Below are 14590 nucleotides of genomic sequence, written 5' to 3'. Positions count from 1 at the left end.
AAACACATCTTTGTTTGTTCAAGACATACGCCGCGTCTATATGACGAGATTAACCCTCAACGCCAAATTCCCCACAGGGGCTGTGTGAGCATATAAACGCAAATACCTACGGATTTGAATTTACTCTGCCCAAATGTCTTGGGGTGGGGTAAAGCTAACGCGGTCGGTATTTAATCTGTTATCATAACATATCCATACAAATGACCTTTATAACTGAAAATTGTTTTATTGTCTGAAAATAAACACATATATAAAAATAATTCTTTGTGAAGAGAACACCTAGCCCAAACTGATGCTGTCTCTGAGATGGTTATCTAGACAGCTCGGGCACAACTACACATCAAATGAGAAACGATATTGCTTTACCAGATTTAAGAAGCGTTCTTCGTGGTTGGAGTTGCAATGATTAAGTACCAGGCCTCGATTTGTTCTCTTAAAAACATAACGGCGGTCGCAAAGCACAAGGAAGAAAACAACAAGGTTGTACTGTTAAATAGTTATCACATTTGTGTGTTTTTTGTGTGTTTATTCTCGATTGTTTTGACTGTTTTCTTGACGTAGGTTAGGTTATCGAGTTCCTAGTCAGGGGCGTAGCTAGCACTCTACTCATGTGTATTCATTATTTGCTGGGGCGGGGGGGGGTTCAGTGTGTATGCCCCCTCGGACAATTTTAAAAACCATGGTGCAATCTGGTGCCTTGTGGTCGTTCTGAGGTGCTTTATCTAGAAAATAGACAGTTATAGGAGCATATAGTCAATTACGCATACTGCAACTTTGCTTGATTTATTTCTCAGAATATTATGGATTCAGCCGCGTAATCGCGTATAGGCAGCTACGCCTATATTTATTCCCGTTTGTGGTCTTGATTTGACTGCTTTCTTGACGTGTGGTAATGTTTTATTTGGAGGACTAAGCAAACATACTGTAAATGACCATGCAAAGTTACTCACAGTTTGAACAGTTTTAATATTCCAAAAAGGATGAATAAATGTCGAAAACAATGATTCTTATACAGGATACAGAGGTTAATGGAAACGAAATAAGCATAAAACACGGTATTTTTACCTTATGAGAATATAGTAGATCACAGTAAATATTTTAGCATTCACCAATCATTTAATATTTTTGCGTTTCTGCTATTAAATATACGGTTACAATCTTATAACCAGTAATTAATATTTTCCATAAATGCATTATTTAGTAATTAGTTGAAGGTTTATCAGTCAAAATTGATATTTGTTATACATGTGTTTGTATTGATTTTGAATAAGTGTTTATTTAAACTGACAAATTACGAACAAAATAATGTCTAGAGACTGCAAATATAATAAAAAACCCAATTAAAACAATAGTATGAATTCTTAAATAGTGTTCACTTACCAAAACCATGCGTCTTGGGGAGTTCGCCTGTTTTCACGCATCACAATACAAGCATTCTGAGAAGATGTTGCCGAAACTAGAAATTACAAGGCAAGCCCAGCTTCCTTAAATTTAGCCATGATTCTGTTTGAAGATACAACGGATCAAGGTCAACATACACCAACAACATAAATAGAAAAAAATTTCGTTGTTAAATATTGGGCTTATCGCCTTGGATGAAGGTATCCAAAACTGTTTTCATACCTTTCCCAAAAGAATAATGACCACAAACCTGCACTGAATTTTTGTTTGTGTTACTCCAAATGTTCAGGTTTATTGTGCAAGCGATGCAAACGGTTCTGTTTACCTTCTTATTATGTACATGTATATACTAATATGAAATATATTTTGCACAATCGAAACTGCTACCTATGCCATGGTAATGTAGCATCCCTGACCGATACTGCTTCATATGCCATGGTACATTAACGTCCCTGACCGATACTGCTTCATATGCCATGGTACAGTAACGTCCCTGACCGACACTGCTTAATATGCCATGGTACAGTAACGTCCCGGACCGACACTGCTTAATATGCCATGGTACAGTAACGACCCGGACCGATACTGCTTCATATGCCATGGTACAGTAACGTCCCTGACCGATACTGCTTCATATGCCATGGTGCAGTAACGTCCCTGACCGATACTGCTTCATATGCCTTGGCACAGTCACGTCCCGGACCGATACTGCTTCATATGCCATGGCACAGTAACGTCCCGGACCGATACTGCTTCATATGCCATGGTACAGTTACGTCCCGGACCGATACTGCTACCTATGCCATGGTACAGTAACGTCCCGGGCCGATACTGCTTCATATGCCATGGTACAGTGACGTCCCGGATCGATACTGCTTCATATGCCATGGTCCAGTGACGTCCCGGACCGATACTGCTACCTATGCCATGGTACAGTAACGTTCCTGACCGATACTGCTTCATATGCCATGGTACAGTAACGTCCCGGACCGATACTGCTTCATATGCCATGGTACAGTAACGTCCCGGACTGATAGTGCTACCTATGCCTTGGTTACGTAGCATCCCTGACTACGTGTACTTATATATATATCCTTAAGTACGTGTACTAATATATAATTGTTCACTTCTCTTTTTCAGGGTTAAGTCTTGGCAGTGCAAGAACAACGACGATTGATTTCCTCCAGTATCTGAACAGATCAAATACAAATATCACGTACATAATTGGTCCTGAACCACCACTACCTGCTATCTACATTCAGGGTGAGTTCTTGTTTTTATACCTAATAAGGGGTTATACATTTTCTCAAAGGTCTGATGAGAAAGAGTTGGAATTTGATTCATGCATAGATTTCCTAAGTTTGCAGTCAAAAATAAGTTCATCAAGAGGCTACACCTAGTTCAGTGTGTCCATCAAGAGGCTACACCTAGTTCAGTGTGTCCATCAAGAGGCTACACCTAGTTCAGTGTGTCCATCAAGAGGCTACACCTAGTTCAGTGTGTCCATCAAGAGGCTACACCTAGTTCAGTGTGACCATCAAGAGGCTACACCTTGTTCAGTGTGTCCATCAAGAGGCTACACCTAGTTCATTGTGTCCATCAAGAGGCTACACCTAGTTCAGTGTGTCCATCAAGAGGCTACACCTAGTTCAGTGTGTCCATCAAGAGGCTACACCTAGTTCAGTGTGTCCATCAAGAGGCTACACCTAGTTCAGTGTGTCCAAGTTCAGTGTGTCCATCAAAGGTCTATATTTCCTATATATGATTGAACCTTGATCCGGATGTCTGCTTCATGTTCAGGTGTTTACTTCTTTACGAACAGTCTCAAGACCGAGTCAAGTCTCAAGTGTCAATTTTCATTTATATTTTTTGTCCCATTTACCACAAACATTTCCATTCACTATTTTTACTATCATTTACATACGCAAATGATGTAAAAATGATGGATTTATTTTCATTTAAAGATGTATGGTTTCCTGAGTTTGAGTCCAGGCTGAGAAATACTAGTAAGATTGTTCAATAGCATAGGGCCAGGGGATTTTAAGAGTGGACGAAAGGTGGGGCAGAGGTCGTACGTGTTGACTATCCTTTGGGTGTGTGCATTTTGCCTGAACAGCTACCAGGAAATAAAAGCCCGATCATATCTTCAGCTTCATTTCTAGAGATCTGTTACCGTAGTATAGACCTGTCTTTTTCGTGAGCGCTATCTCATTCATGTAAAAATCAAAGAGCTCTCGCAGACATCATATCATCCAAAAATGCTCCTGAAACTAAACAGAACCCGTCTGTGAATAACACTTGATATAACTAAATGGTGGTCCATATTACTAGAAATTTTATGGCAAATAATTTGTTTGAAAACATAAATACGTATATTTGATCTGCCGATAAACCGGCTGAAGAGCTGAGTTCTGGCCAATAAGTTACCGCCGTCGTCTTGAAAATGAAAAGATACAGGCCACTGATAAAGTCTGTAGGCTCAGCGGTGTTCTTGTACACATGGACTACAGCACGATCCCACTGAGAACATAATGTACAACTAACTATCTGCCAGCTGTATTGATCTTCACAATAAAGATATTCATGGTCATTTTATTGTGTGTTTTTGTGTTTAATTGTTTGAATAAGATGAAATTGCGTTGCACTGCCTAGTATATTTTTGCAATATTTGGTTGAAAAAATCACAATATTTGTATGTTTCACATTCTACAGAATCAAGGTTTCTCTGAATTTCATCTGTTACAGTATTAATCAGAATTTTACAATGAAACTTAAAGGAATTTTTAATAAGGGATTTGTCTCTGCAAGTTTTTTTTTCAAATCAAAATCTGTATTTTTTTAAGGAAAAGGTGAATTTTGATTAACTTCTTCTCAAATGTCCTAGCTTACACATCGTACAAGGTTTACGATTAAAGGTCCACTCATTATGAAACAACCCATGTATTTTTTTCACTTTTACTATTCAAAATAAGACAGGAAACTCCTATTGGGTATATAAAGCTTACATACATAGGTTATGCACAGTTCAGCCAAAATTGATAGGTTTAAACGAAATAGCACCACAACTTTGGTCCTGCAGTATGTGAAACACAAACTTAATCATTTATATTTACGCTTAAAGCAAATTGAAATGCAGTAACAGTCGAATGTGGTAAACACACTATAAACACGCGACTTCAGCCATACAATATATATTATTGGTACACCTATTAAAGGCATATCTTCTGCTTCGAATACAACATGTTCATACAATTCAGAACATGAAACTCTTTTTCTCAAAATTCTCCTCATTATGTCTAAAACATTCTTCACTAAGTTTAAAAATAATTCACCTTCGTTTTCCAGATTCATCTCGAGGTCTCGTTCTCCCAGAGAACGCTGTACGTGACGCCTTGATGTTGCTGCATAACAACGATGACGTCACATTCCTGGCGACCATCAGACAGGAAGCCGGTGATTCCGGGAGCATATTTTCCTTCACGGCCGGAGTTCATAGGTTGGTGAATGTTTTCGGTTTAAAATGCTTTGCCAGTGTCACTTTTTATTTAATGATTTGTTAATATCTAAGAACTAATTACATTTTTTTCATGCGAGTATGAATAACAATATAAATTCAAACATGTCATATTGAACAAAAGCGCATTAGAAAGTGATACAAATTACCATATTTAACATAGTTTGTTAAATATACTGCAACAATCCAAAGACACTTTGAAACTGAACATTTCCAAATGATTGGTGAAAAAGTTACCTAAACTTTATAGATACAAAATACAACTAATGAAAATGTTAACTTTCGTTTTCAGATATCTGGACTTACAAATAAGTGGTGGCCGTGACGAGCTGATATTGTATTATTCGCATGACCAACAAATCCATTCGGCAACATTCCCATACAGACTTGCAGACGGCCATTGGCACGAGATAGCATTAACTTTCAAAGGTGCAAGCTTGACTTTAAGAGTGAACTGTACAAATGTGTATGAACGAGTGCTATCGTCTCTAGATATACAATCTTTGGCAGGGAATTCTATACAAATGCACATAGGAGGTCGCGGTTCGCATGGTTCCCATTTTAGGGTAAGTACAAATACCATTTATTAAACTGTTGCGTTCAAAAATGTATTCCTTATTGTTTAAAAACCTTGGAAACCTCTTCCAATTCCATGTGCTTGTGGTGTTTTGTCAATTTATTTAAAAATGGTCTGAGCGCAACAAAAAAAAATCCCACACCTGCTGTTGACATAATGTTTTTGATACAGAGGTTAAATATACACATTTAACCTTGATGACTTTCATCTGGGACTTCTAGGATATGTCATCAGGCGATTTTCATACCTGTAGGTCAAACCGTACATATGCGCAAATCCATGCTTGTGACCTTGACCTCTGTGAACAATAGCGGTCATTTACTGGTCGAGGGCATCCTAACACTACAAATTCATGATCAGACGTCAATCTGTCGGACATTTTTTTCTAAAGCAATAACTTTGATCTTGTCTTTTGCCCAAAGGCCCTCCAAAATAAAATATATGGTGTTCAATGGCAATTTACCAGTGAGGTATCATGTTGTTTGTTTGTTCAAAGACAGTTTTTAAGTTTTATAAGACTGTTGTTCGTGACACAATGACCCCCAAAGCAAAAGCGGTCATCTTCCACTGAAGCTTCATGGTCATGCACCAAACCGGTTCGAAATATGATACGGACGCATTTTGCATAAAACCCTTGTCCGTTACCTTGGCGTTAGACATACTGACCTTCAAAACAGTAGGCTTATCTACTGGCGAAAGGAAAATTTGATTTTTTTCTGTTCAAACTGCTATTGTGCGAACACGATATGGTCTACCGACCGACAGACATACCGACCGACAAACCTACAGACCTACCGACCGAGGGACCCACCGACCGACAGACCATCCGACCGACAGACCTAGCGACCGAGGGACCTACCGACCGACAAACCTACCGACGTACAGACCTACCGACCGAGGGACCTACCGACCGACAGACCTACCGACCGAGGGACCTACCGACCGACAAACCTACCGACGTACAGACCATCCGACCGACAGGCCATCCAACCGACTGACAGACCATCCGACGGACAGACATAACAACCGACCGACATATCATCCGACCGAAAGACCTACCGACGGACTTACCCATATTTTTCGAAAGGTAGGGTTCGGAAAAATGATAAAACTGAGTAATAATAAATGACATATATAGTCTACTGCTTCTTGCAAAAGAAAGAGTCTAAACTGCAATACTTTCGAGGTTATTTCATACAGTTATTATGTTTTACATTGATTTAATACGTGTACTAATTCATATTTCCTAGAAAGCAACAATTGTCTGATCTCTCCATGAATGTTATGCTATTTCATGTTCACCAACCACGCGAAAATAAATGACAAAATAAGTACAGTTAATAATTGACACGTATTGTTAATAATAGCTCGCACACAAATATTTCTAAAGGTACCCAACATCTGTTGAAATGATTATTGTATATATAACAATGATGTCTGCTTCCATTAATCATTTTGACTGCTTTCCGAGTGGAATAAACGGCGGATGAGAACTCATTTTGCAGATGCTGTAGTACCTATAGTTTATGAGCATTGTACCTAACGGGGGTTAGAACGCTTGGGTTGAAAAGTTGAGTAATATCGAGACATGTTTAAATAAATAAATCTTTCTTTTTTGTTCCCGGTTAAATACAGTCATCACGTGTTTTTTTCTGTATTACGCATGTGTATATAACATTGCTTTATTTCCGTTGGTCAGAAAAAGTATCACTCCGCGTACTTTTTAACAAAGTAAATGGCAAAAATAAATTGACTGTCAATATTCCGTCATACGTTTATTTTCATTATTTTTTAAAGATTTGTTTGAATACAGTAGTTCATTTTTTTTCTAAATCTTAAGAGAAAATGTGATGTTTTGTCCCGATTTCGTGAAAAACATTTTTAAGACGTTCGGTATTTCATTTTAAACAGAAAATTACGTCATGAACTTATAACAAATTTAAAAGAAAGCAGATTTCGTCAAAAGTATAGTGTTTTCGTTGTAATTTGTATGTGATTTAAAGAATATGACACAAGTCATCATATAATACACAATTTTATCAAACTCGCCCTGGAAATATGTTAGCCAAAGGCTCGCTTACATTCCCTGAACTAGTTGGTTAAAAGTTAAAGATAAACGTTGTTCGCCCTTGCCAGCACATGACGCCTATTGTTTTTTTGGGGGTCTGCAGGTTAACGCTCAAGGTCACAGTGTTTGTTTTATTTTTTGAAAGCAGTTCATACAATAACTCGAGATAGTAGATGACCCCTATTCTATCATTTTATCAACAATAGCGGCCTTGAATGGTTTGGACAACAACGGGTTTCCCATAATATATCCAAGACACTTGGTCCTCAGACTTAGTAGGACTATTGATCAAAACTAGTTTATAAAACCTATTTATTTTGAGGTCAGTATGTAAGGGGTGGTTGTTGTGATCCCTTTTACATCAAACTTGGTAATGCATTGATTTCGACGATGTTTGAAGTAGGTCGTTTCTTGAAACATACCACATGCTCCTGACAAAGCGGCGTTCAGGGAGCATACTGTTTGACAGACATTTCTAATATTGTATTAGATTCACTATTTTCTGCTTCTTTTTAAAAGGTTTGCTCGTTTCATTTTAATAAGTACAAACCTTCAACCTCTTGAACAAGTCATCCCTTCACCCTTTGATTGATATTTGAACTGTTCTTTTAACGTTTCGAGATATTTCAAGCTAATTTACGCTTTCGATTACAAACCCAGTCAAAAGGTAAATGGAGTTTTCATGTAAGTTAATTATCTCGAATGTTTTAATTGGCTTCAAGTGCCCTATGGTAGTGACAACAAGTGGAGTCACTCAGAAACATCCGACTGTAAAGTAAGAATGCTTCACTTTGAAAAATGTTTATTGATAACAGATTTATGTCAAACATGTCCGATATGTATAGTAAATTTGTTTTCATGACCCAGAGTACTTCCCACATCAATTGCCTGTGTTTGAAGGAATGTGAATTGCAGCTCTCTATATATAAACCCAGTCAAAGAGTGTCTCCTGAAACTAAGGGTTTCAATTATATTAAGAATAAAACCTACATTTTCAGCTAATGAAACTGCAGGTATGCAATTATTAAGTGCTGGACTTAATCATTAAACATTTCAACTTTCGCGGGTGTTTTAAGGTCCACCGCTTCTACAACTCTTCCGATACACAATCCTTGCGCCAGATTTCATCCGATACACAATCCTTGCGCCAGATTTCATCCGATACACAATCCTTGCGCCAGATTTCATCCGATACACAATCCTTGCGCCAGATTTCATCCGATACACAATCCTTGCGCCAGATTTTGCGTTAGTAACGTGTCAACCAATGAGACCGTATTCTAAACCAGTAAGATGACCTGAAGTAATATCTTTATGATTAAAAAGGGCTCGTTCGCAACGCTCACTCAGCTCAATCTTAATCATATTTTTTTTACTTCAGGTCATTTAATATAACTTAAAATCGTGCTTATAAACATTAAAATGGAAATAGGCATTGTTCGCTATTCTGTTCACTTTCTGCAAACAGAGAGACAGAAAACACACTCGTGAAGCAGAAATTTGCCCCAGATCATGAAAATGTGCTAAAACATTCGTAGACATTGCCAATTCTTCGATTTACCTTTAACTATTTACTTCCGGCGATTACCTGGTTAATTTCAACATAATCGTCTTGATCTTCATCGATTTACAGAGTTTTTGTTTATATATTATTACATATGCTTTTCGTAGAGCAAAGATTACGTCATTTTCAATAAATAGAAACCAAACTATTTTGTTGGAATTTCGATAAGAGCGGAAGCCTCAATTATTTAAATAAATTAATCGTACTTGGCTGTTTTAAGTCTTAAAATAATCCACTTGATATTACGTGTTTAGCTCATCCGTACCAAGTGTTCCCGGTTACATACCATCAGAATTCCGGTTACATACCATCAGACTTCGTGTTACATACCATCAGACTTCCGGTTACATGCCATCATACTTTATTATCTTTATGTCAAATTAAACTTTAAATAACTCTTATGTGAATCGCTTACATCTTTAGTTAATTCTATGTTCTATTTCGGTGAACATTTGCAGATATTTAAGTTCATGTTGGAAATGAGTACAGTAAAACTGCGATCCCTCGAGGACGCCGTGGTCCGAGCTGAAACCTCGAGGAAACCGATGTTTCGAAGAATTTTAAAAACTAGAAATTTTTGTTTGCCTTTATTTGGTGCTACAGGAGTCACACCTGGTGGCATCAAAATCCATTTTAGGAGATTTATTAAACCCACATTCAGGTAAACTTTTTTTTAAAGTAAAAATGTTAATTTACGTTTTTCTTCCCTGTAGGTGGCGCTGCAGGAGTTACGCCTGGTGGCCTACAAAGACGGTCTCCAGCAGGATCCATGTCCACCTCAACAGGAAACCATAGGTCAGTTCTGTACCGCATGGTGAAATTATTCTCTAAACATCTGAATGATTACAGGACAATCCTATTTATACTCAAATATATCTGAACACAATTTAATTGGTTTAATTTATCTTTACATATACATTCTTACTAACATGTATATATAAAGCGAAATTGACATTATCTCGTCATTAGCCTGGTCCCTTATTTCTCGATACATCTTAAGTTTCTTCTAACAGGATAAGGCTTACAATTTTTGTTTTAGTGTTTATGTAAGAGTCTACAGTGGTATTCGGGCTCGCACGGAAAATTGAGGAGCGGGTACCCGGAGCCGGACTGTCCACTTGTCCATGCCCTATTTGTAACTATTGAAACATTGTTAATATATATTCGTATCAGTGAGGACAAGAAGTCATGCAGTGATTTTCTCAATTGTGAAAGCTGGCAGATTAAATTCCCTCAAATATTGGACAACACTGATCAGTTGTATAGTGTATACCTTGACCGATGTAATAATTCAAACAGTATCGAGCTTGATCTAAATTAGATAGTAGATAACTAGTATATGTTCCTCATTACTTCACATACACAGATTTGTTTTTATTAAACCAATATCTCAAGTGTTCCATAACCTGGCAAGAGCGCCGAATCATTTTTGAAAAATGTTGTACGTGCCTCTTACAATGTTCTTGAAGTTTGAACACCTATGTGGTTAGACGATGGTACAGACATGTTCAAGTACAGATATTAATGTCTCGATAGTTCTGTGAACAATAAGTGTGCAGCCCTACCGCATTCATTTACCGACAATAAACTACAGAAATAAGTCATATTTATTGCACATTAGATCTTTTTTATGGGAAAAAGACTAGGAATTGTGTAGAGTTAGCTAGCGATCCAATGCATGGTGTTTGTACATACTAGAATAAAATAAACTGACGAAAAAAGCACTTCGGATTGCTATCTTTATTACCGAATGGCAATATTCCGGAACAACTACGTTCATAGCTGAATGTTTAAATGATTTTCAACTACCTGTTGATTTTACTCCGGTTATCATTTTAAATTCGAAGATAAATGTATCTGTTCTGTTATATGAATATGCACCACCCTGAACTCGTATTCTGTTTCTATTTAAGAGCCTTCCAAAGTGCTAAAGCTGGCCCCAATTTCTCGAAAATTCTTAAGCTTAACAGGCTTGAGTAGCTTATTTCATATATCCCACACACATTCTTGAATTGAATTTGTATACATGATTTTTTTTTAATTGTGATTATCATTAATATAATTCCTATATACAGTCTAAAAACGTTGAAAGAAGTAAATATTACGCAAATTATTGAAAAACCAAAAAAGTGAGCTTAGCTTAATTCTTATATAAGGTATTAAAGAAGTTTCGAGAAATTTGAGCCAGGTATATAGGACCAAAACATAAATGTTTCAATAATTCATTTTGTGCCCCCATAAAATACAGGGGTGGGGGGGGGGGGGGGGTCGGTGCCAATAGATTTCCTCTTGGCCGTCCGTGCGTGAGTCAGTGAGTCCGTGCGATAGTCCTTGATTCCGTCCGTGAAATCCGTCCGTGAATCCTTGTATCCGTCTGTAATCAATATGCGAACCTGTGTCGCTGAAAACTCCAAAACTATATTAGCTAGAGACATTCCCTACAGGGCATGTTTATGGGGTGATAAAGTTTTGCACCTGGGGTTTCGTTTCCCGCTGCACTTAGTCAAACTATAGCTATTGCCCTTTGATTAGCAAGAATTAGCAATTCTGTAAATGAGTCGCTCATAACTGCAAAACTACATTTCATAGAATTATGAATTCTTAGGAGAATGTTAATGGGATGATGAAGTTGTGCATCTGCGATTTTGTTTGCCGCTTTTATCGTATATCCAAAGTTATGGCCCTTGAATTAGCAACAATTGGCATTTCTGGATTTATGTCGCACACAGCTCCAAAACTCTATAACCTAGAGTCATGAAACCTAACGGGAAAGTTAATGGAGTGATGAAGTTGTTCACGTAGGGTTTCACGTAGGGATGTTTGGATGTGCAACTGTGGTTTTGTTTCCCGCTGCACTCAGTAAAACTAGAGTTATGTCCCATGAATAAGCAATTTGTGTTTTTGAACCTTTGTCGATAAAAACTGCAAATTTATTTCACCTATAGTTATGAAACATGGAAGAATATTGTTCAGTTGATGAAGTTGTACACCTGCGGTTTTGTTTGCCGCTGCACAAAGTATATCCAGAGTTATCGCCATTGAATAAGCAGAAATGGCGTTTTTGAACTTGCTGAACTTGTATCGCCATTATTAAAAATGTATAGTCCTACACCCATGAGATCTTTTCAGGAAGTTACTTGATGTTATAACGTCATGGATCTCATACTTATAATACACATTTAAGGAGAATGGACAAAATAATGGCCCTTGGTTTCATGCAAATGCGGCATATGGGGGTTTCCGTTTCCTATGGAAACACGGTTTTGTTATTGCATATTGCATACATTCTTTGCAATATATAATAAAAAAATAAATGAGTTATAAAGAGTTAAGCAAATTCTCAGAAGTAATATTTAATCAAAAGTTCTGAACAACTTTACGACTGGGTGTCCGGTTAAATTGTAAAATAAAAAATGTTTTATGTAGAGAGAAAACAGTGACTGTGTATTTTGGAAAAAACTGCATTTACAGAAATTAACTTGACCCTTCAAAACTCCAGATATGATCAGTGATCAAAAAAATGATGGCTAGGCTCTTAGCTAAGGGTAACATTAATGGAAGACTAACAGAAGTCTGTGATTTACTAGCTGATAAGCCTTTGCTGAAGGTCAGAAGCATTCTTGTATGAATGCATAGGGTTTAAAAAATGTGTGGTTAAGGTTGCATTTTGTCAAAAACCAGGTAGGTAGGGTGGTCAGCTTTTCTTGAGGGGCTCGATGTAAGAACGTTATTATCATCATTGGCTTATGGCATTAAAGTAATCAGATTGTCAGTATTCATCAGTATAAAGATTTACAAACTACAAGTTTTAACACACATATTTTCTGTTTACTGTTTTAACCAACGGACTTTAAATACAATAGGGTCGGCGCCTATTTCGTAGATAAGGGCGGGTAACCCGAACCAGAAGTATTTTTAGGCCAAGACCCTGGATACCAGGTAGTGGTCGTTTACCAACACACAGCCACTATATAGTTGACGAGTCATTTGAATCGTGTGAGCGATATAGGGTCGTTTTGGCCCTCTTGTATTGTAGGTTTTGTAAATTGCTAAAACAAATAATCCTCAACTGCATAAACAAGGATGTTTGCATCCCGCCAGCGGTACAATGTCTTGGCCGCTGTAAACAAATACTGATAATAGATTCTACAGAAGAAATGTATCGATCGATAGTTACTCCTATATCCTCTTAGAATATTAACAGTTGAGCTAAATTCAAAGATGCACTCTTACCACCAAATCAGATTTACCACAATTATTTTTTTTTAATATTCCAAAAAGGATGAATACATGTCGAAAACAATAGAATACCGACTTTAATTTGAAAAAAATGTGCATAAAACACGATTTTTCTACCTTATGAGACTATTGTAGACCACAGTAAATCTTATAGCATTCACCATTCATTTAATATTTTTGCATTTTCAGCAGTGAAATACACGGTTACAATCTTGTTATCAGAAATTGATATTTTCCATAAATGCATTATTTAGTAAGTAATTAAAGGTTTATCACTCGAAATTTAGGTTTGTTATACATTTATATGTATTGATGTTGAATTAGAGTGTAACTTTACCTAATGTAACTGATCTAACAAGTTTGTTTGTTTCAGAATGCCCAATGTGTGCAGAATTCCAATCTTTCCAGAACAAAATGAACCTCTTGTATAACAGATTCCAGAAATACAACATAACCGTAAGTAATCGTTATTTTAAACAAAAAACCACAAGGCAAATTATCGTATCTCACACGAATTGTTTTATGAGAGGGACAAGTCAACAGGTGCACATTTTTATAAATCAGTTGTTTTTTCTTCGCTAGCTTTTTATGTAGTTTGTTTTGCAGATTAGTCACGATCTGTTTTTAATAGACTTTTTATTACTTTTTATAGAATTATAAGGCAGTGTACAGCAAATGTACTTGGACTAGGAATGGTCAAAGTAGTAAAGTTGCCTATAAAACATTGCACATTCACCTCTATCTAGCATTGAAATTTATACCTTGTATCAAATTCAATTGTTTTCACGATACGAAGGTATTATAAAGAATGTCAATGTCTTTTTCAACCTTTGAATATACTAAAATTTGAACTCTGTAAACAATCTAGTTCCAATCATCCACTCTGTAAAGGCCACAGATTGTTAACATATAGTCAGAGTACATTTGCATTATTATATATAATATAATTTATTGTAACTAACTAACTGTATTAAGGTATTTATGTAATTTGGGCTTAATGTCATTTGATATTGTGTTGGTTGTCATTTGACTGTTTTGGTTGTCAAATGACATTGTATTGGTTGCATTTGACTGTTTTGGTTGTCATGACATTGTATTGGTTGTCATTTGACTATTTTGGTTGTCATGACATTGTATTGGTTGTCATTTGACATTGTATTGGTTGTCATTTGACATTGCATTGGTTGTCATTTGACTGTTTTGGTTGTCATGACATTGTATTGGTTG

The 14590-nt window shown here is 36.8% G+C and overlaps 1 protein-coding gene across 1 annotated transcript in view; it reads left to right on the top strand.

The window, feature by feature from the left end:
- LOC128238758 (protein kinase C-binding protein NELL2-like) overlaps window positions 1-14590 on the top strand; it is a 59109-nt gene that overhangs the window by 33472 nt on the left and 11047 nt on the right. The window contains exons 3-7 of the mRNA XM_052954997.1: window positions 2542-2664; window positions 4747-4897; window positions 5208-5481; window positions 9838-9919; window positions 13737-13819. Of these exons, the coding sequence (XP_052810957.1) occupies window positions 2542-2664; window positions 4747-4897; window positions 5208-5481; window positions 9838-9919; window positions 13737-13819 (713 nt within the window). The remainder of the gene's footprint in view (window positions 1-2541; window positions 2665-4746; window positions 4898-5207; window positions 5482-9837; window positions 9920-13736; window positions 13820-14590) is intronic.

This window comes from Mya arenaria, chromosome 6, assembly GCF_026914265.1.
Source record: "Mya arenaria isolate MELC-2E11 chromosome 6, ASM2691426v1".
NCBI lineage: Eukaryota > Metazoa > Mollusca > Bivalvia > Myida > Myidae > Mya > Mya arenaria.
The sequence above is the reverse complement of the archived record's forward strand: the minus strand, read 5'-3'. Positions and strand labels throughout refer to the sequence as shown.